This window comes from Salvelinus alpinus, chromosome 37, assembly GCF_045679555.1.
Source record: "Salvelinus alpinus chromosome 37, SLU_Salpinus.1, whole genome shotgun sequence".
NCBI classification, from domain to species: domain Eukaryota; kingdom Metazoa; phylum Chordata; class Actinopteri; order Salmoniformes; family Salmonidae; genus Salvelinus; species Salvelinus alpinus.
The window spans coordinates 8,978,353-9,001,263 of NC_092122.1; the positions used below are offsets into that span (position 1 = coordinate 8,978,353).

Genomic DNA, 22,911 nt, shown 5'->3' on the forward strand with positions numbered 1-22,911 from the left:
ATAATAGGGTTTAATACTACATTCATTCTCTCTGCAGAGGAGTGTTTCCACCAGTTGGAGGCAAAGTCACTTGGAGAGTATGGACCACGCTTTGGCTAACTCCTCACACAATCATGGACGATGCATCGCTATAAAGCAACATAGCACACACTAGGGCTGATCCCGATTAGTTGACTGGTCGATTGTTTTGTCGTTAGGCTGTTGGTCGACCGAGATTGTTTGTCGAGCAGTAACAAACAAATAAATAAATAAATATATATGCGCCCATCTCAGTGAACTAATCCATTGCGGAGGCCTAGAAAAAGACAACTTATGTTTGATCCAAACATGCAGCGCCTCCAGAGGCCAAATGGAGCTCATCGCCATCCGCCTCCCAAATGGTGTAACAATACGGAGCGCTATGCATAGCTCCGCATTGACACGATTTGTTGACGGTTGGAGGGGGTGGTACATCCTGTATGAACACAAACACACTTCCTTCACAACAGGTCTGCACTGCTCTGCGAAGCGCAAGAAGTATGAATGCCCTGACTTCTGCTGAGGCCATATCACTGTAAATGCTGCATGGCCAATGCAGATGTCTGGAATGACCATGCGCCCAGATGCACAATGCACTTCTCTCTCCAGAATGCACTCTCCTGCCAATTTGTGCATATTCATTGTTTCATAACTTCATTGTGTGAATTGTTTGCGTTTGATTGTTGGCGTATATCACTTCCCCATTACATATCACCAGTAATATGTGTATTAAATTACATACCATTTCTAATCTACAATGTTTGTTAGTTTGATTATGATCATTTATTTTAATGCATTCAATATTATTATTGCAGTCTTCCCGTTCTCAATGTCGGAGTGGACACATTATTTGCAGAGTGCAAATTTGCTACACTTTGTTTATTTCATTCCATTTACGAGTTGACAATTTAGTCATTGTCTTTGTGTTTGCAGCGCTCCTGTCAATGTTGAGTAAGGATGTGAACGCATAGAAGTAGGCCTATAGGCTACCTGGCCTGCACGCAAATGTACGCATAGAAATGTGCCCATTTGAGGATCTGATCGTTTTTTCTGATTTTAACGCACCACCACTAATGAGCTGTGGAACTTCTCAAAGTAATGTTTTCTTCACATCAAAATAGCAAGCAAACAAAGTCTGCTTTTACATCCATTGAGAATGACAATAGTTCCTCAATGTATTTGAAAAATCTTTCCAACTCTCCCTCTTTTGATAACCACTCAGTGTGGAAGGGAAACATGTCATGCTCTGATCCAATGGAAACGTCCTAAATTAGGCCTACCTTATGACTTCCCATCGAACTTGAAGGAGCTGGAGCAGTTTTGCCTTGAAGAATGCGCAAAAATCCCAGTGGCTAGATGTGCCAAGCTTATAGAGACATACCCCAAAAGACTTGCAGCTGTAATTGCTGCAAAAGGTGGCTCTACAAAGTATTGACTTTGGGGGGGGGTGAGTAGTTATGCACGCTCAAGTTCAGTTTGTCATTTCTTGTTTGTTTCACAAGAAAAATTATTTTACATCTTGAAAGTGGTAGGCATGTTGTGTAAATCTTATAATACAAACCCCCCAAAAATACATTTTAATTCCAGGTTGTAAGGCAACAAAATAGGAAAAATGGCAAGGGGGTGAATACTTTCGCAAGCCATTGTATGTGTGTTTACGTTTCTGTGAGTGTGGATCTCTGTGTGTGTTCGCTACCGTTCAAAAGTTTGGGATCACTTAGAAATGTCCTTGTTTTTGAAAGAAAAGCACTTTTTTTCATCCATTTTTAAAATAACATCAATTGATCAGAAATACAGTGTAGACATTGTTAATGTTGTAAATGACTATTGTAGCTGGAAACGGCAGATATTTTTTGAAATATCTACATAGGCGTACAGAGGCCTGTTATCAACAACCATCACTCCTGTATTCCAATGGCATGTTGTGTTAGCTAGTCCATTACTGTGAGTGTGGATCTCTGTGTGTGTACATTACTGTGAGTGTGGATCTGTGTGTGTGTGTGTACATTACTGTGTGTGTGTACATTACTGTGTGTGTGTACATTACTGTGAGTGTGGAGCTCTGTGTATGCGTGTACATTTCTGTGAGTGTGGATCTGTGTGTGTGTATGTTTCTGTGAGTGTGCATGCATGAGCCCTGTATCAGGTAATACCAGACAGTGTGGTGCTGGCAAGATGAATTGCCGTGAGAACAGGGAGATAAGAGAGCTGCCTTGTAGCTCCACTGGTCTACACACTGCATCTGTAATGGAGAGACTGTCCTGGACAGAGAGAGCGAGAGAGAGATGCAGTGATATAGATTGCGAGATAAGGCAGGGGTTGGCATTGGGCCTCACGTGTTGCACAGGACGTTGTGCAGACAGCTGTGTGTGTGTGTGGGTGGGTGTGTGTGTGTTTCTCACAGTGTGTTTGTGTGCCCATTATGACTCTTATCTTCTCTTATCCCAGTTCATCAGGGTCATTCAATATAAACCATCTTCCAGTTCAGTTACAACAGACATATCAAAACAACAGATTTGAAGCTGTTTACAAAGCAGATTCATGCCAGTTTATTCCGTAAATAGAGACTGGGATAAAGAATGTGTCCGCAGCAGAGAAGGACAAGGACATAGAGGGGGAGAGGGAAGGGAGAGCTTGCAGCCTACAAATAGGATGAGTGCTATGGCATTATATAACATAGATATAGAGGTGTTGGGTTGGTGTGTGCCTGCCTGTATGCGTACATGCTGTAGTGTGGGTGTGTGTGTGTGATCTCCATGTGAGTGTTGCAGAGTCAGGGTTGGAGTAATGGTAATGACTTGACAGAGCCCTGTGCTGCTGTATGGTTCAGAAAGTGCTAACCTCATTGTCTATCCCCCCACCCCCCCCACCCAGCCAGTGGACGCATTATGCTGCTGTATTGCTGTGCTATAATAAAAGTCTGGCAGAGAGCGAGAAGCTGTGTCATACTCACCATAATGACCCTTCAGTCTCCTCTGCTTGTGTGTTTGTAGAGCTCGGTTTTCAGGGAAGATCCCTTAAGTGAGAGACCACACAACACACACACACACACACTGGTGGCTCTGCTCTGATCGTTCACCTGGTTAGACATGAGAGACAGTCAGAGCTCTGTGGCTTAGTCAGTCAGTCGTCTGGGAGCGGTTTAGTGACTTAGCTAGGGCCTTTAATCGACAAACCAATGACTCGGCTCGGAACAGGAGAGGCTGGGCTGTGCAGTGTGCATGCATGATTTAGGCATGTTTGTGTGAGCGAGTGTTTGATAGTGTGAGATTCAAGATGACGTTTCTGGTGTGGGAGTGAATGCACACTGAGTATACCAAACAGGAACACCTTCCTAATATTGAGTTGGTCCCCCCCTTTGCCCTCAGAACAGCCTCAATTCGTCGGGGCATGGACTCTACAAGGTTCCCGAAAGTGTTCCACAGGGATGCTGGCCCTGCTGACTCCAATCTTTCCCACAGTTGTGTCCAAGTTGACTGGATGTCCTTAAGGTGGTGGACCATGAAAAAACGTGAAATCCAGCAGCGTTGCCGTTCTTGACACAAAACCGATACGCCTGGCACCTACTACCATACCCTGTTCAAAGGCACTTAAATATTTTGTCTGGCCCATTCACCCTCTGAATGGCACACATACACAATCCATGTCACAATTGTATTGAGGCTTAAAAATCCTTCATTAACCTGTCTCCTCCCCTTCATCTACAGTGATGGAAGTGGATTTAACAAGTGACATCAATAAGGGATCATAGGTTTCACCTGGTCAGTCTGTCATGGATTGTTCTTGATGTTTTGTACACTCGGTGTATCACTGGAATTTATTCAGGGAATATACAGGAAACAGAATTTATCGTGGTGTTTGGTTGAAGCTGTGAGTGCTGCTACACAGCAGGCATTGGGCTGATGGATACTAAAGGTGTTTGCTGGTCTGGGGTTTGTGCAGGCTGCTTCTGCTTTGATGATGCCAGGGAATGTCATCCTAAAGACACGGTCCAGTCTGCTGCTCACTAACTAGCCATAAGCCACTGCACCCTCTGCGCCATCTTATGTCACAGTCGCTGAAACATGCTAATGCATTTTCTCTCTGTCCCCAATACTCACCGGCCTCTCCAGCGTATCTCTTCTCCTTCACTACCACTGATACATATAAGATCTGGATAGATTGATCATGTATTGCTTATACCTATCAAATGTTGTCTGATCAGTGGTCGTGAAGGAAAGGAAGCTGTTTGAGACTATTGGGACTTGCCAGGTTTTTTTGCCACAATGCCATGTTCTGTTTTGATGTGTCCGACTACGTTTCATGTTCATGCTTGTCTCATTCATCATGCTTTAATCATTGATTCATTTAGCTTTTGTGTGCTTTTTTTGCGTTTGGTTTGACATGGGCTGTTTTTTGTTTGTTTCCTCTGTCCCTTTTTTGTATGTGCCTCCACCATAGCTTTGTACCAATGGCTAGAGGCTGACCGCCAAGGCAAGGACCCCGATACAGCAGCCACAGGTAAACTCCACCAACTGTATCCCGTCTAGAGGTGTACAACTCTCTCTCCCTTCAGATACTAACTTGTATGGTGTCTCCTCTCTTCCTTCATCTCTCCCTCCTCCTCCTTTTTAAGACCCTTCCTTACTGACACGTAGACCTCCACCCCACCACTCTATTTAATTGGGTCCATCATATCTTCCTTGCCTCCATTGTCCACTCTCTTTCTCCCTTTCACCCCCCCTTCTCTCGTATCTATCTTTCAATATCTCTCTCTCTTCCGGTCGACCCTTCCCCAGTCGTTGTATGTGGGTCAGGTTCTCAGAGCTTGTTGTTCCAAATCAGTCACTCTCCTCTGAAGCGGGCTGTTTTTAACTTCATCCTCCTCATCCTCCTTCTCTTTCTCTAATGAAAGCATTTTACCAGGCTATTTCTCTCTTCTTCACTCACTGTTTTTGATAGTGGAGGTTTGGCTTTCTTCTCTCTCTCGCTCTCTCGCTCGCGCTCTCTCTTTCTCCCCACCTCTCTCTCTGTCTCTCTCTCTTGCTCTCTCGCGCTCTCTCTTTCTTTTTCTTTCTTATTTCACATATGTGTCCTGGTTTAACTTTGAGAGACAGAGTGCGTAAGAGGGAGGGAGAGGATGAGTAAGAGAGAGTCATTACAGAGGAAAAGGCTTATGCTTGCTCTGTCCTGTCCACTCCTGTTTGTCTCAGCTAAGGGCCTTAAGAGAGTTTAGGCATCCTTCACTTGCCAGCTCAGATCACTGCACCTCCACACAGGCACTGAAACCAAGAGCTAACCCACTGGCACTGCAACCCACAAGGCACCTAGGCAAGAGATGGCAGGATTGTGTGTCTGTGTTTCGAGACAGAGCAATAGAGATACAGAGACAATATAAGAGGGCAGAGTGCTTAACAGCAGCTGAACGTCTTGGCATTGTGTTTACATGCCACAGACTGTCTGTTCAGCACTGGAAATCTGCAGTCTAGTGTTGGAAATTGGAAACACACACACACACACACACACACACACACACACACACACACACACACACACACACACACACACACACACACACACACACACACACACACACACACACACACACACACACACACATCCCTCTAGAGGACAGAGGTTATCCAGCTGTGACCTTTTCTCTAGTCTCTACATGACAGAGTGGTAGAGTTTACCAACGCTGCCAAAATGTCAACTTCCATTTTCATTATTCATCTCTTCACACACACACACACACACACACACACACACACACACACACACTAATGCCTAAAGCGTTAACCAAATCCCTAGCTCACGTCAGCCATGAATATCCATCAAAGCAGTGCAGGTTAAGGCTTGTCTAACATCTCTACTCTTCCATCTCCTTACATTAACCTCGCTGTGTGTCCCCATCTCGCCCCATTGCTCCCCCACACTCTCCACTTTTCCAGCTTTCTCCCCTGCTGCTGGCTCCCTGCCACTGGTTCTTTCTGCTCCCCCCTTGCTTGTGTTTGACCTCTCGGACTCCTGCTGCTGGTTTGTGCCCTGCAATCATCCTCACAACATCTCACCCTTGGACTGTGCGTGCGTGCAACCTCACCCTAACGCTCTTTTGATCTAAAGAGGTTTGATTTCCTACCATTTCCAGCCCTCGCACTCCGGTGACGAACTGTGTGTGTCTGTAATTTCGTTGTTTACTAGTATAGGAGGAGATTGCCATGGTAACTGTCCGTGAGATTGTCCCACTACTACAGCAAACTAAATCAACAACATGTACATCTTGTGTTGGAAACACTGTAACCTTCCAACCGTTCTTACTAATGGTGATAGACTATTCATCTTACTATCTCTGCAAAACACACTACATTGATCTGAGATAGTTGCATTCGCCATGAAACAATCATTGTGTCACGTTACAAACGATCACTCTGCTCCTCCCTCCGTTCTCCTCATCCTTCCACGACCCTCTGACCTCGCTCGCATCATCAAAAGGCGCGGAAACGGTCATCATGATCGACACGACCCCGGCCCATCTAACGGTTCTTTTCACTTATCTGAAATCAATGGGGGTTGGTCTTCCTGTTGTTGCTGTAGTATTGGAGACCTGGTTACCCACAGCTAAATAACTAGTGTGCCTGGATTAGCACTCAGATTTAATGGCCCACTCTGAGACTTCTTAGTATACAGAGTTAAATTCTCCATTGGAAGCAACAGTCAATAGTTGGACAATCATGATCATGGTTAGTTTTGGTATTTAACTCTGACAAAGAGACAATGTCTGTTGTAACTAGGTCATGTGATTCCATGCTAGGAAGATACAGAGAAGGCACACAGTAGTAGGGTTGCATATTCAGAGGTGGAAACTCTCCGTGGGAATTAACGGGAATATAGGTGAATTAATATTAATACCATTTAAATGTAGATGTTTTTTGCATTGGATATATTTACTATATCATATGGAGACAGAAACATAAACCTTTTTACCTTGTCATAAGTAGACATAATTGCAAATGATTAAATCCTTCCAGTAGAAAAAAAACAAAACAATTTAGTTACAAATTCAACTTTAATTAAATGAGTTGACTCTTCACATGGGATGATTTCACTGAACAAAAGAAAGGGAATATTGAATGATTCCCAATGATCCATCGCATCTCCCAAAAACGTTTTCAACATACATCGGTAAAATTATAGTCTAGAAGCTAAAGCTTTGGTTGTCTTCCTCTCAGGCTTCCATGTCTTCTACCTGGACCTCCTCAATGTCCACCTCTTGAACATCAGACTCTGAGGCCTAATCTTTTTTTAATGTATTTAATATCTGAAAAATACAATATACAGGCAGTGAAGCCACTAAGCGACTACACCACACCAGTCATCCAACAGACTCCCATTCAGAGCGACAAACCGAAGCATCCAGGGTCAAACGCCCTGCTCAAGGGCACTTCGACAGATCTCCCACCAGGCCCCAAAAAACAGGAACCCGAACCCTCCAAGACCCCCTCCCCCAAGAAAGAAAAAAAAAATATTCTATTAATTCCATTCCCTACCCCCAAATGCACCAACAACCAAGAAAATGAACTAAAGAGGAAAAAGACTAAAAGAAAACAGCAAACAAGGCCTCATCTTCACTGTCCCTTTCCAGCCTTGTTGAGGATGGCTCGTTGTCAGGCTCAAAAAGCCCAAAATTTGCCCGGATGGCCACCAATTTTTCAACCATTGTATTGGTCAGCCTGTTGTGTGCTTTGGTGTGTGTGTGTGTGTTCCCAAACAAGGCCCATTTCCGCTCTGATGCAGCTGATGTTGGTGTGATTTGGAGGATGATTGAGGCAACAGGGGAAAGCGCCTCAGATCCACAAAGTCCCTTCCACCAGGTGGCTGATGAGATATGTTGGCACGACTGCCATATTGCATCTCCATCCCAAAGCCCTTGCTTGGAAGTGTACTTCGCCAGACTGCCAAGAACCTTGCCCTCATCCAGGCCAAGGTGTTGAGACATGGTAGGGATGACACCATAAGCCTTGTTGATCTCTGCACCAGGCAGGATGCTCTTGCCAGCATACTTGGGGTCCAACATGTACGCTGCGGCGTGTATGGGCTTCAGGCAGAAGTCTTCACGCTCTTTGATGTATTTCAGAACTGCAGTTTCCTCTGCTTGGAGCAGCAGTGAAGTGGGCAGGGCAGTACAGATTTCTTCTCTTACAGCTGCAAGCGGAGTCTGAACATCAGACAGGGTGGTATTGTCTCCCTCAATTCGTACAATGGCTACTGTTATTGGTTTCAGGCTGCTTACCACTCTCTCCCAAAATACATAATCCAGGAGGATCCTCTTGATTGGGGTGTCCATATCGGCAGATTGTGATATGGCCTTTTCTTGGAGAAACTCCTTCCCCTCCAGGATACTGTCAAACATGATGACAACACCACCCCAACGGGTGTTGCTGGGCAGCTTCAATGTGGTGCTCTTATTCTTCTCACTTTGCTTGGTGAGGTAGATCGCTGCTATAATTTGATGACCCTTCACATACCTAACCATTTCCTTGGCTCTCTTGTAGAGTGTATCCATTGTTTTCAGTCCCATGATGTCCTTCAGGAGCAGATTCAATGCATGAGCAGCACAGCCAATGGGTGTGATGAGGGCAGGATTCCACTTTAGACCAAGCAGCCTTCATGTTCACAGCATTGTCTGTCATCAGTGCAAATACCTTCTGTGGTCCAAGGTTATTGATGACTGCATTCAGCTCATCTGCAATGTAGAGACCAGTGTGTCTGTTGTCCTTTGTGTCTGTCCTATTGTATAATAAGTGGTTGAGGGGTGGAGATGATGTAGTTAATTAATTATTCCTTGCCCACGAACATTCAACCACCTTTCAGAGATGATTCCAATACAGTCTGCTTTCTCTATGATTTGCTTGACCTTACTTGAACTCTGCAAATGAGTAGATAAAGCATGTCTGGTTGGAGGGGTGTATGCTGGGCGAAGAAGGTTGCTTGTTGTGAGCTCTGAGGGAACTTTATGCACTTGGCCAGATGATTCTGCATCTTTGTTGCATTCTGCACATATGATTTTGCACAGTATTTGCAAATGTACACAGCTTTTCCTTCTACATTAGCTGCAGTGAAATGTCTCCACACATCAGATAGTGCCCTTGGCATGATGAGTAAAAAAAACGAATACAATTCCATGTACAGATAAATAGTTAAGCACTTAGATTAAATAACTGCTTTGTAAGATACAGTTATAGTCGGAAGTTTACATGCACTTAGGTTGGAGTCATTAAAACTTGTTTTTCAACCACTCCACAAATTTCTTGTTAACAAACTATCGTTTTGGAAAGTTGGTTAGGACATGTACTTTGCATGACACAAGTCATTTTTCCAACAATTGTTTACAGACAGATTATTTAACTTATAATTCACTGTATCACAATTCCAGTGGGTCAGAAGTTTACATACACTAAGTTGACTGTGCCTTTAAACAGCTTGGAAAATTCCAGAAAATTATGTCATGGCTTAAGAAGCTTCTGATCGGCTAATTTACATAATTTGAGTCAATTGGAGGTGTACCTGTGGATGCATTTCAAGGCCAACCTTCAAACTCCGTCCCTCTTTGCTCGACATCATGGGAAAATCAAAATAAATCAGCCAAGACCTCAGCAAAAAAATCTGGTTCATCTTTGGGAGCAATTTCCAAACGCCTGAAGGTACCACGTTCATCTGTACAAACAATAGTACGCACGTATAAACACCATGGGACCACGCAGCCATCATACCGCTCAGGAAGGAGACAAGTTTTGTCTCCTAGAGATGAATGTACTTTGGTGCGAAAAATGCAAATCAATCCCAGAACAACAGCAAAGGACCATGTGAAGATGCTGGAGGAAACCGGTACAAAAGTATCTATATACACAGTAAAACGAGTCCTATATCGACATAACTTGAAAGAACACTGCTCCAAAACTGCCATTAATAAAAGCCAGACTACGGTTTGCAACTGCACATGGGGACGAAGATCGTACTTTTAGAGAAATGTCCTCTGGTCTGATGAAACAAAAATGGAACTGTTTGGCCATAATGACTATCGTTATGCTTGGAGGAAAAAGGGGGAGGCTTGCAAGCCGAAGAACACCATCCCAACCGTGAAGCATGCATCATGTTTTGGGGGTCGCTTTGCTGCAGGAGGGACTGGTGCACTTCACAAAATAGATGGCATCATGAGGCAGGAAAATGATGTGGATATATTGAAGCAACATCTCAAGACATCAGTCAGGAAGTTAAAGCTTGGTCGCAAATGGGTCTTCGAAATGGACAATGACCCCAAGCATACTTCCAAAGTTGTGGCAAAATGGCTTAAGGACAACAAAGTCAAGGTATTGGAGTGGCCATCACAAAGCCCTGACCTCAATCCTATAGATGTGTGGGCAGAACTGAAAAAGCATGTGCGAGCAAGGAGGCCTACAAACCTGACTCAGTTACACCAGCTCTGTCAGGAGGAATGGGCCAAAATCTCCCAACTTATTGTGGGAAGCTTGTGTAAGGCTACCCGAAACGTTTGACCCAAGTTAAAGAATTTAAAGGCAATGCTTCCAAATACTAATTGAGTGTATGTAAACTTCTGACCCATTGGGAATGTGATGAAAGAAATAAAATCTGAAATGAATAATTCTCTCTACTATTATTCTGACATTTCACATTCTTAAAATAAAGTGGTGATCCTAACTGACCTAAGACAGCGAATTTTTACTCTGATTAAATGTCATGAATTGTGAAAAACTGAGTTTAACTGTATTTGGCTAAGGTGTATGTAAACTTCCGACTTCAACTGTACATGTTTTAAAATGAAACGTATTGAAACATTTAGCAGGCTCAAGCTAAAACCCGCATGGTAGCAAAAACTAGCAAGCAGAAATTGTTAACCTGTCTGGCTCCGGGGTTCCGCTAGCGGAACTCCTCCCACATTCCACTGAAAAGGCAGAGCGCGAAATTCAATTTTTTTGTTGTTGAAATATTTAACTTTCACACATTAACAATTCCAATACAGCAAATGAAAGATACACATCTTGTGAATCCAGCCAACATGTCTGATTTTTAAAATGTTTTACAGCGAAAACACCACGTATATTTATGTTAGCTCACCACCAAATACAAAAAAGGACAGACATTTTTCACAGCACAGGTAGCATGCACAAAACCAACATAACTAACCAAGATCCAACCAAACTAACCAAGAAACAACTTCATCAGATGACAGTCCTATAACATGTTACACAATAAATCTATGTTTTGTTCGAAAAATGTGCATATTTGAGGTATAAATCAGTTTTACATTGCAGCTACCATCACAGCTACCGTCAAAATAGCACCGAAGCAGCCAGAGTAATTATAGAGACCAACGTGAAATACCTAAATACACGACATGAAACATTTCTGAAAAATCGATGGTGTACAGCAAATTAAAGACAAACATCTTGTGAATCCAGCCAATATTTCCGATTTTTTAAAAGTGTTTTACAGCGAAAACACAATATAGCATTATATTAGCTAACTACAATAGCCTACCACACTATCGCATTCATTCATCAAGGCACGTTAGCGATAGCAATAGGCATGTTAGCGATAGCGAATAAACCAGCAAAATATATTAATTTTCACTAGTTCTTAATGCAATCGCCGTGTTAGAATTCTAAAAATAACTTCATTACGACATCCAGCTTAGTTATAGCAAGAGAGTGCCCAAAATCTGGGCGCAAACTACTAGTTCACATGTTCGACAGATATATGAAATAGCATCATAAAATGGGTCCTACTTTTGATGATCTTCCATCAGAATGTTGTACAAGGGGTCCTTTGTCCAGAACAATCGTTGTTTGGTTTTAGAACGTCCTCTTCTCCAGTCAATTAGCACGGAAAGCTAGCAAAGTGGCGTGAAGCTCTCCTTCCTGAACAAAGGCACACAACGCAACACGCCTAACGTCCCGAAAAAATTTCAATAATCTAATAAAACTATATTGAAAAAACATACTTCACGATGATATTGTCACATTTATCAAATAAAATCAAAGCCGGAGATATTAGTCGTCTATAACGACAGCTTTACAGAAGGCAATACCAGGTCCCTTCTCGCGCGTTCCAGGAAACAGGAAATGGGTGTCACGTCATGCCAAGAGCTTTTATTCCACCTCAGATCAAGATAAACACTCAATTTCTTCTCTCACTCCCTATTGACATCTAGTGGAAGGTGTATGACGTGCATGTATACTAATATATATCAAGCCCATTTATAGGCAGGCCCTAGAACAGAGCATCGATTTCAGATTTTCCACTTCCTGTCAGGAAGTTTGCTGCAAAATGAGTTCTGTTTTACTCACAGATATAATTCAAACGGTTTTAGAAACTAGAGTGTTTTCTATCCAATAGTAATAATAATATGCATATTGTACGAGCAAGAATTGAGTACGAGGCCGTTTAAATTGGGCACGATTTTCCCCCAAAGTGAAAATAGCGCCCTCTGTCCTCAACAGGTTAACAAGTTTGAAATGATTTAAACACACTTTGCTGTAGGCTACTATTTACTAGTTAACAAAAAACCATGTATGTCATATAAAATATATTCACCCCACCCAGTATTGTAAAGAAAACTTACCAGAAAGCATGTAGTCCTTGACTCAGACAGTGTAGTAGTGTGGGCTCAATAGCATCTCATTAGTGTGCAAGATATTGAGAATCAGCTGTACATGTGATTGAAAGTGTGCACTGCACATGTGATGGAAGAATGCACTGTGCATGCTTTTTTGATGAATTTAAGCAAAATCCCTGGGCTTAACTTCTCATGGAAAATGTCAGGAATTTACTGTAAAGTTTCTGACCCTTTGCAACCCTACACGGTAGTGAAGGAAATGGATAAGACTCAGATTGCACACATCTTATTACTGCTTAGCTAAGCTAAGCTAATGACACGGTCCCAGCTGCTCCTTGCTCAGGGGACCTGTTGTAGTCTGCAGTTGTCTGACACATGAGTCAACATGGTCCTGCTTATACTCCATTAGACACGCTGCTGCTGCACCATTAGATACAAACTGTTACTTGTGTAGCTTTTAGTAGCCTAGCATCAAGGCTGGGGCTTCATGATGATGTAGATGTGTTGTTCATTACACCTTGCTGTTTTCCACATGAGGTTAGCAAAGTGAGTGGAACCAGAACAAGGAAGGCTGCCGGCAAGGGGAAATATTTATTGTTTTGTGTGGGTGGGAGAGTGGAGAGCTTCATAGCGCAGGTGCTGACAGATAGGAATTTCACCTATGAGAGATCCCAGATTTTTTTTCTATATTTTTTTATTTATTTCACCATTATTTAACCAGGTAGGCCAGTTGAGAACAGTTCTCATTTACAACTGCGACCTGGCCAAGATAAAGCAAAGCAGTGCAACACAAAAACAACAACACAGAGTTACACATGGAATAAACAAATATACAGTCAATAATACAATAGAAAAAGTCTATATACAGTGTGTGCAAATGAGGTAGGGTAAGGGAGGTAAGGCAATAAATAGGCCATAGTGGCGAGATAATTACAATATAGCAATTAAACACTGGAGTGATAGATGTGCAGAAGATGAATGTGCAAATAGAGATACTGGGGTGCAAAGGAGCAAAATAAATCAAATTAATAACAGTATGGGGATGAGGTAGTTGGATGGGCTATGTACAGGTGCAGTGATCTGTGAGCTACTCTGACAGCTGGTTCTTAAAGTTAGTGAGGGAGTTATGAGTCTCCAGATTCAGTGATTTTTGCAGTTCGTTCCAGTCTTTGGCAGCAGAGAACTGGAAGGAAAGGCGGCCAAAGGAGGATTTGGCCTTGGGGGTGACCAGTGAAATATACCTGCTGGAGCGTGTGCTATGGGTGGGTGCTGCTATGGTGACCAGTGAGCTAAGGCAAGGCGGGGCTTTACCTAGCAAAGACTTATAAATGACCTGGAGCCAGTTGGTTTGGCGACGAATATGAAGCGAGGGCCAGCCAACAAGAGCATACAGGTCGCAGTGGTGGGTAGTATATGGGGCTTTGGTGACAAAACGGATGGCGCTGTGATAGACTGCATCCAATTTGCTGAGTAGAGTGTTGGAGGCTATTTTGTAAATAACATCGCCGAAGTCAAGGATCAGTAGGATAGTCAGTTTTACGAGGGTATGTTTGGCAGCATGAGTGAAGGATGCTTTGTTGCGAAATAGGATGCTGATTCTAGATTTAGTTTTGGATTGGAGATGCTTAATGTGAGTCTGGAAGGAGAGTTTACAGTCTAACCAGACACCTAGGTATTTGTAGTTGTCCACATATTCTAAGTCAGAACCGTCCAGAGTAGTGATGCTGGACGGGCGGGCAGAATGCTGAGCAACATACAGCTGTGCTCATTCTTGTTTTCTTCCTTGTATTCCCTTATGACAATCTTTGATCCCCCTCTTATGCACACTCACACACACACTTTGACATGCACCAATATCTTTAGTTAGTCAACTTGGTTGTCCAGGTAAACCTTTCAACTGGCCCAGAGACTTGACCTCTTTCTTTCTCTCCCTCTCTAGGGGAGAACTTTGAGCAGAGCCCCCTGAAGAGGACGTTCAAGTCTAAAGTCCTGGCCCACTACCCTGAGAACGTGGAGTGGAACCCCTTCGACCAGGATGCTGTCAACATGGTGGGTGAACCATCGCTGAGTTCTGAGCCAAACTGAGTGGTGGATGGATGGAGGGACCATATTGCAGTGTTGAGGGGTGATCAGTTACATATAATCTGATTACAAAAAAAATTGTAATTAGATTACAGACACTTCTGAAAAACTAGATGATTACTTATTGGATGACTTTGTAAGGATGTTTGTGGAAAAAATACATTATGACACCTTTCTGTTTTCTCAGTGACATTCAATTCAGCATTGAAAATCAGGACACGTTTAAATTTGTTCCACATGAGCAAGTCTGACCACAAGTCAGAGACCAATATGATGACACTCCAAATGCGTTTGATGGATCATTTTTGTCTTCATCTAATGCCTATTAAGGGGAAAGTAATCCAAAAGTAAGTGAACGTAATCCGATTACATTACTGAGTTTGGGGAAACCAAAAGTGACTTATTACAATTTTGGACAGGCAACTAGTAAGGGATTACATTTAGAAAGTAACCTACTTAACCCTGAATGAGGGGAATAGGAGGACGATAAACAGGCTCTATTCAATCTAATAGTAGGCAGCAGGGAACCAAACTGGGTTGGGGGAAGGAATGGATGGAGGGAACAGAAGGACGATAAACAATACCCCAACTAGGCATTGAAAGGCCTTTTTAGATCATATACAGTGGAAAGGAAGGGCATGCTAGGATTATTCCAACCAATGCTTTAGGAAACCACACACACACACACCATTGGAGCAGAGAGGCCCAGGATTAAGACACAATGCAGTGCCTTCTCTCTAGGGTACCCTGGGTAATGGGGCGAAGGCGCCCAAATCCCCTCTGTCTCTATGGATTTACCCAGAGGGTTTTGTAGGCTGCGCTACACGGACTGTGGCTGCTTTTCTGCAGTCTGGGTTTAGATTCAGTTGTTTCGTGTTGACGGGACAAGGGGAGGGTAAGCATGCCAGGGTGGAAAGGTACGTTAGGGGAGGGAATATCTGACAAGACAAAGCTTTATGTTGTCAAATATCTGCATTCATGAAAAAAAGGGAAAAGTTAAGATGGTGATGATGAAATTGTATTTGTGCTTTATAGCATTTTATGAACTAGATGGTTTGCGCCATGGTATATCAGACTGTATACCACGGGCATGACAAAACATGTATTTTTTACTGCTCTAATTACGTTGGTAATCAGTTTATAATAGCAATAAGTCTCCTCAGGGGTTTGTGATAGATGGCCAATATAACCCATACACTGCAGGAAATGACAAACCAGAAGACTACATTAAACATGTTTTGAATCACCAAGACCTGTCATGGAAGACACTGCTATAGGTCCCGCTGACCTGTCACTCAATGATCTGGGTCCACTGAAGTATATGTGGTTGAGGGATCATATGTTTGTTGTGTCTGTGTATTTGTGTGTGTGTGTTTGCCTAACCCAGCATATTGAGCCCCAGTAGAGGTAGCTAACATTGATACCTGTCCCTATAGAGGAGGCCCTGGAAACGTTTGGTGTCGGCTCTCGTGATGCAAGGTCACTATTTTTCCGTTGGCGTTGGCCATTACATCACACACTGGCGTCAGAACCGCTGAATTATTCACATCGTGTTCTCAGTTTACGTCGGCATGGAAGCGATGGCCCATTGTGCGGTGTGTTCCAGGTCTGAAATGGAACACCAATGCAGTGCAGCTATGAAGGCTCCAATGGCAGAACCATTATGAATCTCAGCCCTCTCCCTGCTTGCCTCAACCCAACCCCATTCATTTCTATGTATAGTATCTCCATCCCACTCACCATCCATATCCCCTTTCCCACTCTCCATTAACCTTCTCTCTCATCTCTACTCTCCCTACTCATAGGGTGACCTTAGTGTAATCACACTTCCTGCCCCTGTGGGCCTGGCAACAAAGCCGTTCTGATGATTGCTTTTCATATCCCAATCCTTTTCTCATAAATCCCTCCCTCGATTATTATTTCTTTCTTTCCCACTCACTCTCTCTCACTCTCACTCTCTCACACACACACACACACACACACACACACACACACACACACACACACACACACACACACACACACACACAGACTGCTGTTGGCACTGATTTGATTTTCTTGTTAATTGGGCCCTGAGTCAGAAGGTGTGTGTGTGAGAGAGCTAGTGCCCGAGGATATGCATGAGTGAGGGAGTATGAATGTGTATGTGCTTCAGTTTGTTCAGCTTATTGCTCCATCAGTGCGTCACTCACTCGGAACCCCCACAATTCCCGTGTCCGTGTCGGAATAAGGGGAAAGTTTAACAGATGGGAACATTACCTGGGATTATCCAAGAACACTGTGAAATGTTCTGCTAGGAATTCTGAAATGTCTATCTGAAGTCATTTTGAGCCTAACAGAGCTGAGGCCCAGGTTGATGGCCCCAGACACAGTTACAGTTGACAGGAGGGTGGGATGGCTTTTTGGCTTGGAGCCTTTACTTTAAACAGTCGACAGTTTCTGCTCAATTTTGTCAGAACAGGAAGAGTTGAGGGAGACTTCAATGGAAGTGTTTCAATGGGATTAGATGAAGCCGCTGTGCTACGGAGTCACTTGTATATGAATGTAATATGTCAGACAGTGTTGAGTTGTTGCTACTGTATAATGTGTTTCAGAGCAGTGTTGAGTTGTGGATACTGTATAATGTGTTTCAGAGCAGTGTTGAGTTCTGGATACTGTATAATGTGTTTCAGAGCAGTGTTGAGTTCTGGATACTGTATAATGTGTTTCAGAGCAGTGTTGAGTTGTTGCTACTGTATAATGTGTTTCAGAGCAGTGTTGAGTTGTTGATACTGTATAATGTGTTTCAGAGCAGTGTTGAGTTGTTGATACTGTATAATGTGTTTCAGAGCAGTGTGGAGTTGTTGATACTGTATAATGTGTTTCAGAGCAGTGTGGAGTTGTTGCTACTGTATAATGTGTTTCAGAGCAGTGTGGAGTTGTTGATACTGTATGATGTGTTTCAGAGCAGTGTGGAGTTGTTGCTACTGTATAATGTGTTTCAGAGCAGTGTGGAGTTGTTACTGTATAATGTGTTTCAGAGCAGTGTGGAGTTGTTGATACTGTATAATGTGTTTCAGAGCAGTGTGGAGTTGTTGATACTGTATAATGTGTTTCAGAGCAGTGTTGAGTTGTTACTGTATAATGTGTTTCAGAGCAGTGTTGAGTTGTTGATACTGTATAATGTGTTTCAGAGCAGTGTTGAGTTGTTGATACTGTATAATGTGTTTCAGAGCAGTGTGGAGTTGTTGATACTGTATAATGTGTTTCAGAGCAGTGTGGAGTTGTTGCTACTGTATAATGTGTTTCAGAGCAGTGTGGAGTTGTTACTGTATAATGTGTTTCAGAGCAGTGTTGAGTTGTTGATACTGTATGATGTGTTTCAGAGCAGTGTGGAGTTGTTGCTACTGTATAATGTGTTTCAGAGCAGTGTGGAGTTGTTGATACTGTATAATGTGTTTCAGAGCAGTGTGGAGTTGTGGATACTGTATAATGTGTTTCAGAGCAGTGTTGGTTTAGGCAAATATTCTCCAACTTGCATGCAGAGTTGTACTGATTTTGATTGCCTGTTGATGTTTCCCCAGTTTCAACCGGCAGCAGGTCGAAAATGTGCAGGTTAAGACAACAAATCTGGGACCAGCTCCGTTGCTCATTAGCACAGATGGCCCCATTTGTTGCAAAGGGATATTAGAATCCTGTTGTCTTATCCTTATCTTCAACGTAGGTTTGAACTCTCTCCCTCTTTTCCAGGGAGGAATATTTTTTCCTTGATCCGTATGGTTTCATGATATTTCTTGGGATAGAAGGATTTGATTTGGAAGCGTATGGACTCTCATTTCTGGGGAGAAATTGCAGCGTTTCGGATGTGTTTAATTTGCCTCTCGATTTCCACACAGAACAGACAGATTGAGGCAGTGTGGGAGTTATCTTGTCAGTAGTGATCAGTTGAAACCAGGATTCACTCACCACTTTTATAATCCATTCTGAACAGAACATTGGCCAACTACAGGCCTGTTTATCTGTGTTAGCGACAGGGGTTAATTTGTGTGTGTGTGTGTGTGTGTGTGTGTGTGTGTGTGTGTGTGTGTGTGTGTGTGTGATGATTAATTTTGTATTCAGCTCAGCTCTGCAAATCAACATAATGGAGATAATCAACCATATTTTATTTCATGCTGGCTGCTGTGTTGCTGACTGGGCTGCTATCAAAGCAGATTATGCTGATTTGATTAGGGATGCGACACGCACACACACACACACACACACACACACACACACACACACACACACACATTCAAACTGTAGATGTACACACACACCCAACACAGTCTGGTACACACACATTCTGGTACATGCAGTCTCAGTCGTTTCTGATGTAAGGCCTCATTGATTCTGTCAACTATCTCAATTATTAATACCACATTTATAATCATCATTATTATTGTCCCTCTCCCTCTCTCTCTCCGTAGCTCTGTATGCCCAAAGGCCTGTCGTTCAGGACACAGGCAGACAGCCGCGAGCCCCAGTTCCACTCCTTCCTGATCACACGGGAGGATGGCTCTCGCACCTACGGCTTCGTCCACACCTTCTACGAGGAGGTGACGTCGCCTCAGATCTGCTCGGCCATGCAGACCCTCTACCAGATGTACCAGGCTGAGAACCCTTCCTCCGCCTCCCCCTCTTCCTCCTCTTCCTCCAGTATGGACTCTCTGGCTAGCAGCCTCGACGAAGCAGATTCTCCGTCTTCATCCTCGTGCCGGTCGGCGGCGTGCGGCGGCTACGACGCGTCGCGGGACACGCTCTTCGTCTCCAAGGCGTTGTGTCTGATCACGCCCATGCCCTTCATGCACGCCTGCCGCCGTTTCCTGTCCCAGGTGCACCGGGCCGTCACAGCCGCCTCGCCCCCGCCCCTCCCTCTGGAAAGCTACGTGCACAACATCCTGTACGAGGTGCCCCTGCCCCCTCCGGGGCGCTCGCTGAAGTTCCACGGGGTGTACGAGCCCATCGTGTGTCAGCGTCCTGGGCCTGGGGAGCTGCCTCTGGCTGACTTCCCTCTGGGCCAGACCTTCACTCTGCTGGGGGTAGAGAACCTGGTGCATCTCTTCAACTGTACCCTGCTGGAGATGCAGATTCTGCTCTACTCACAGGGTAAGGGATGCTTATTATACATGCACACACACACTCCTCTCTGCCTCAACATTCCTTGGCAGCAGGTTGTTGAGTGGGGGTTGCTTCTCCAGCCAGGTGGTATGGTGATGACAGATACCAGGTTGGGGGATGGTTCGGATAAGTCATTCCTCCCTATTCCTCAACACATCCACTCAGCTGGAGCCAATGGAACATGACTGACTGTGTCATTACTGGGGTGTAATCTGTGGTCCAGGCCTGTCCTTGACTCCCTGGCCCAAATGAGTTTAGGATTAGACTACTGTAATCTGGGTGTGGTAGAGAGCTATTCCTCTCCCTGGGACTGGAGCTATGCGGGTTGACTGACTGGACAGCAGCAGGGTAGGGGCTGGGATTAGGAAGCATGGTCAGTCAAAGGACAAACAGCCAGACAGTAGTCTGTAGACGTCAGGCCAAGACTGACTGTATCTGCCATAGACTTCACTGTAGATTACAGTAGACTAAACTACAGGATGCCATTATCTGATTGGCTTAAGACTGTTGCAGAGAAAGAGACATCGAGAGAGCTTCTTGTCTGTTGAATGTTTGATTGGGTGGTTCTGGTCCATTGACGTCCTTTGGAGTGGAAAGTAGTCTTGCCTAATGAATTAATGGGTTGTGACTTCCCATTAAGTGGCTCTTGTTTTGTTTTAGAGTTGGTTGGAGTTTAATGTCTCTAATGTAATTATCTGTAATGCATGGGAGTTCATTAGTTGAGTTGATGGCAGTCAAACAAAGGGACTGTCACTAGCACCATGCCATTTCTGTCTGCTTGAGAGAAAACGACAGAGACAGGCCTCTCCCTCCTCCAACCACTCATCCTCATCCACCCCTTCGCTCCCATCCATCCCCACTCATCTATCCTTTGAGAAATGATCTCCCATGTTTAATTTATCAAACCAACTGTCAGAGGGAATCGCTCCTGAAACAAAATAATTAAAAACCTCTTTATCCGAATGAAAAACATTCCAGTAACGTTTTAATGTTCCTCATTTTTCACGGCGAAGCGTTGGCGGCATCCCATTTAGCTCCTACCCTGCGTCACGGCTGCTAAAAGGCATTCTAATTCCTCTTTAATAAAAACAATGTGCTTGATTTGCCTGGAGGCAATTTGATGGAAGGGTTGATGCATGGAAACTGCATCTGTAAAATGTTCTGTGGATGGGTCCCAATGCATGCTATTCCCTATATTGTGGACTACCTTTGACCAGGGCACATTGGGCTCTGGTCAAAACTAGTGCACAATATTGTGAATAGGATGCAGCATGTGTGTTAATGTGACAAGTTTGGCCTTATGTCCTCATTGTCTTATATGATCCATCAACAACCAATGAAATCACAACAGACGGAAACTGCCCAGTGCCCACCATGATCCTCGCTCACTCATTGGCCGAGACACGGGAAGGAAGTGACAAGCAGGCGTTTAGTCCAATCCTGCAGCTCTGTGGAGGGCGTGGGTCTGAGATGTAATTAATAAGATGATTAATCAGTAATTTAGATTTGATATTTTAGTTATTCCAGGAGCACAGTTATAGTGCAACATTTTGAGTTCTCTTCTTGGCGGTGTAGAGAGACTTTGCCATTTTTAAAGCAAATGTCCTACAAGTCTACACATTTCTCCATGTAGCTAAGCATTTTGACATGCAGTTGAGAGAAAGGTTGCTGTTTTAAAACTAAAATCATTGTTTGGGGATCTTTCAATTCTCCCTGACTTTTATTTTGGATGATTGTTAGTTCTCAAAGATGATATAATAAAAAAATATATAGTTCCAATATCTTCTAAACATACATTATATCTGGTTTAAGTTGACACTGAAAGCACTTTTCCATCCCGAACTTTAGGCGACCAGAAAAAACGCTTAGGCTTCCTGCCCAAGGATTTCAATAGCAGAAAAATCCCTGCATTCATTCAGAGAGACTTAGTCAGTCAGAGCGTGCAATAAGGTGGTTGATCAAAGCATACTGTTCATATGAAAATGAGGGGACTTTACACCATGTCTCCTTCTCCCCTCTCTCTGTGCTGGGAGTGCACCTGGTTTCTGTTGTGTACCATTGTTGGCTTGTCTCGTCCCTTCTGAGACTGTGTCTGATAGGGACCAGTCCCAATGACTGACAGTTTCACTATGACTTGCCTCGTGTCATATGTTCAGCCTTGAAACACAGAAGCCGATCTTTGTCTCTTCCGTTCGCATTTTCCACTTGGCCCCAGCAGCATTGTGGTCAACTGTATCTGTTTTGGACGTTTGCAGATGACGACAATTCAATGCATTCCCCTACTTATCAAGCAATAACATACAATATTTTACACAACAACCTCCATTGGAAAGCAGTATTGGAGGGTGTTGTGAAAGTTTTTAATGGCCCTGTGAAATAGAGTTGAACACTCTCGCATAACCACCCCCCCCCCCCCCATGTAGTTCAGCTGAGGTCAACATCGGACGGAGAGAATAATATTATTCCCCCATGAGCCTTTGCAGGGTGCTTTTGATGTTTTTCGTGTTGGGGAAAACTGGAGTCTCACATCTGTGACGGGTTGAATATTAAATTAGGAAGAGCTGGTGTCAAATCAGCAAGAATTATGTATTAATGAAGTCTGTCGAGACGCAGTGTATTCATATTCATGTCGGGGCTAAACTTATCTTCACATAATACGATCATAACAGTGGATGAGAGAGGAAAGAAAGTTGGGATAGAGTTGCGTGAGACATGAGTAAAGTACTGTGACTCATCCTTTAATGAGAATCACTCTATCTTTCTCTGCATCACAGAGCAGGCTGTGTCAAGTTAAAACCCTCAACATGCAGAGGCTTGTGAGAGTATATTTGGTTATTAACTACGTTATCCTGATTTTTGTTCTCTTATGTTCCTTGTTGTGGTTCTATTGCTCTGTTCATTTCAGAGAGAGACTGGTTTCCCACAGGGAATGCCAAAAGGGCATGTTGGCAGCACTTTGAAGTAGTTACCGGTAAAATTATTGCAAGCGTTTCTTTGATAGACTAGCTGAAGGGCAAATTGGTGCATTTATGCAATATAAATACATGGGTATTAGTTTGCTG

General features: G+C 43.6%; 1 protein-coding gene across 10 annotated transcripts in view; it reads left to right on the top strand.

Annotated features, from left to right (window-relative positions):
- Positions 1-22,911, top strand: part of LOC139565892 (DENN domain-containing protein 5B-like) — an 84,828-nt gene that overhangs the window by 38,009 nt on the left and 23,908 nt on the right. For 7 of the 10 annotated variants that reach the window (XM_071386520.1, XM_071386522.1, XM_071386524.1 and 4 more), the window contains exons 2-4: positions 4,459-4,518; positions 14,571-14,680; positions 19,159-19,837. In XM_071386520.1, the coding sequence (XP_071242621.1) occupies positions 4,459-4,518; positions 14,571-14,680; positions 19,159-19,837 (849 nt within the window). The remainder of the gene's footprint in view (positions 1-4,458; positions 4,519-14,570; positions 14,681-19,158; positions 19,838-22,911) is intronic. The other 3 variants (XM_071386523.1, XM_071386529.1, XM_071386530.1) reach the window with 1 other exon arrangement.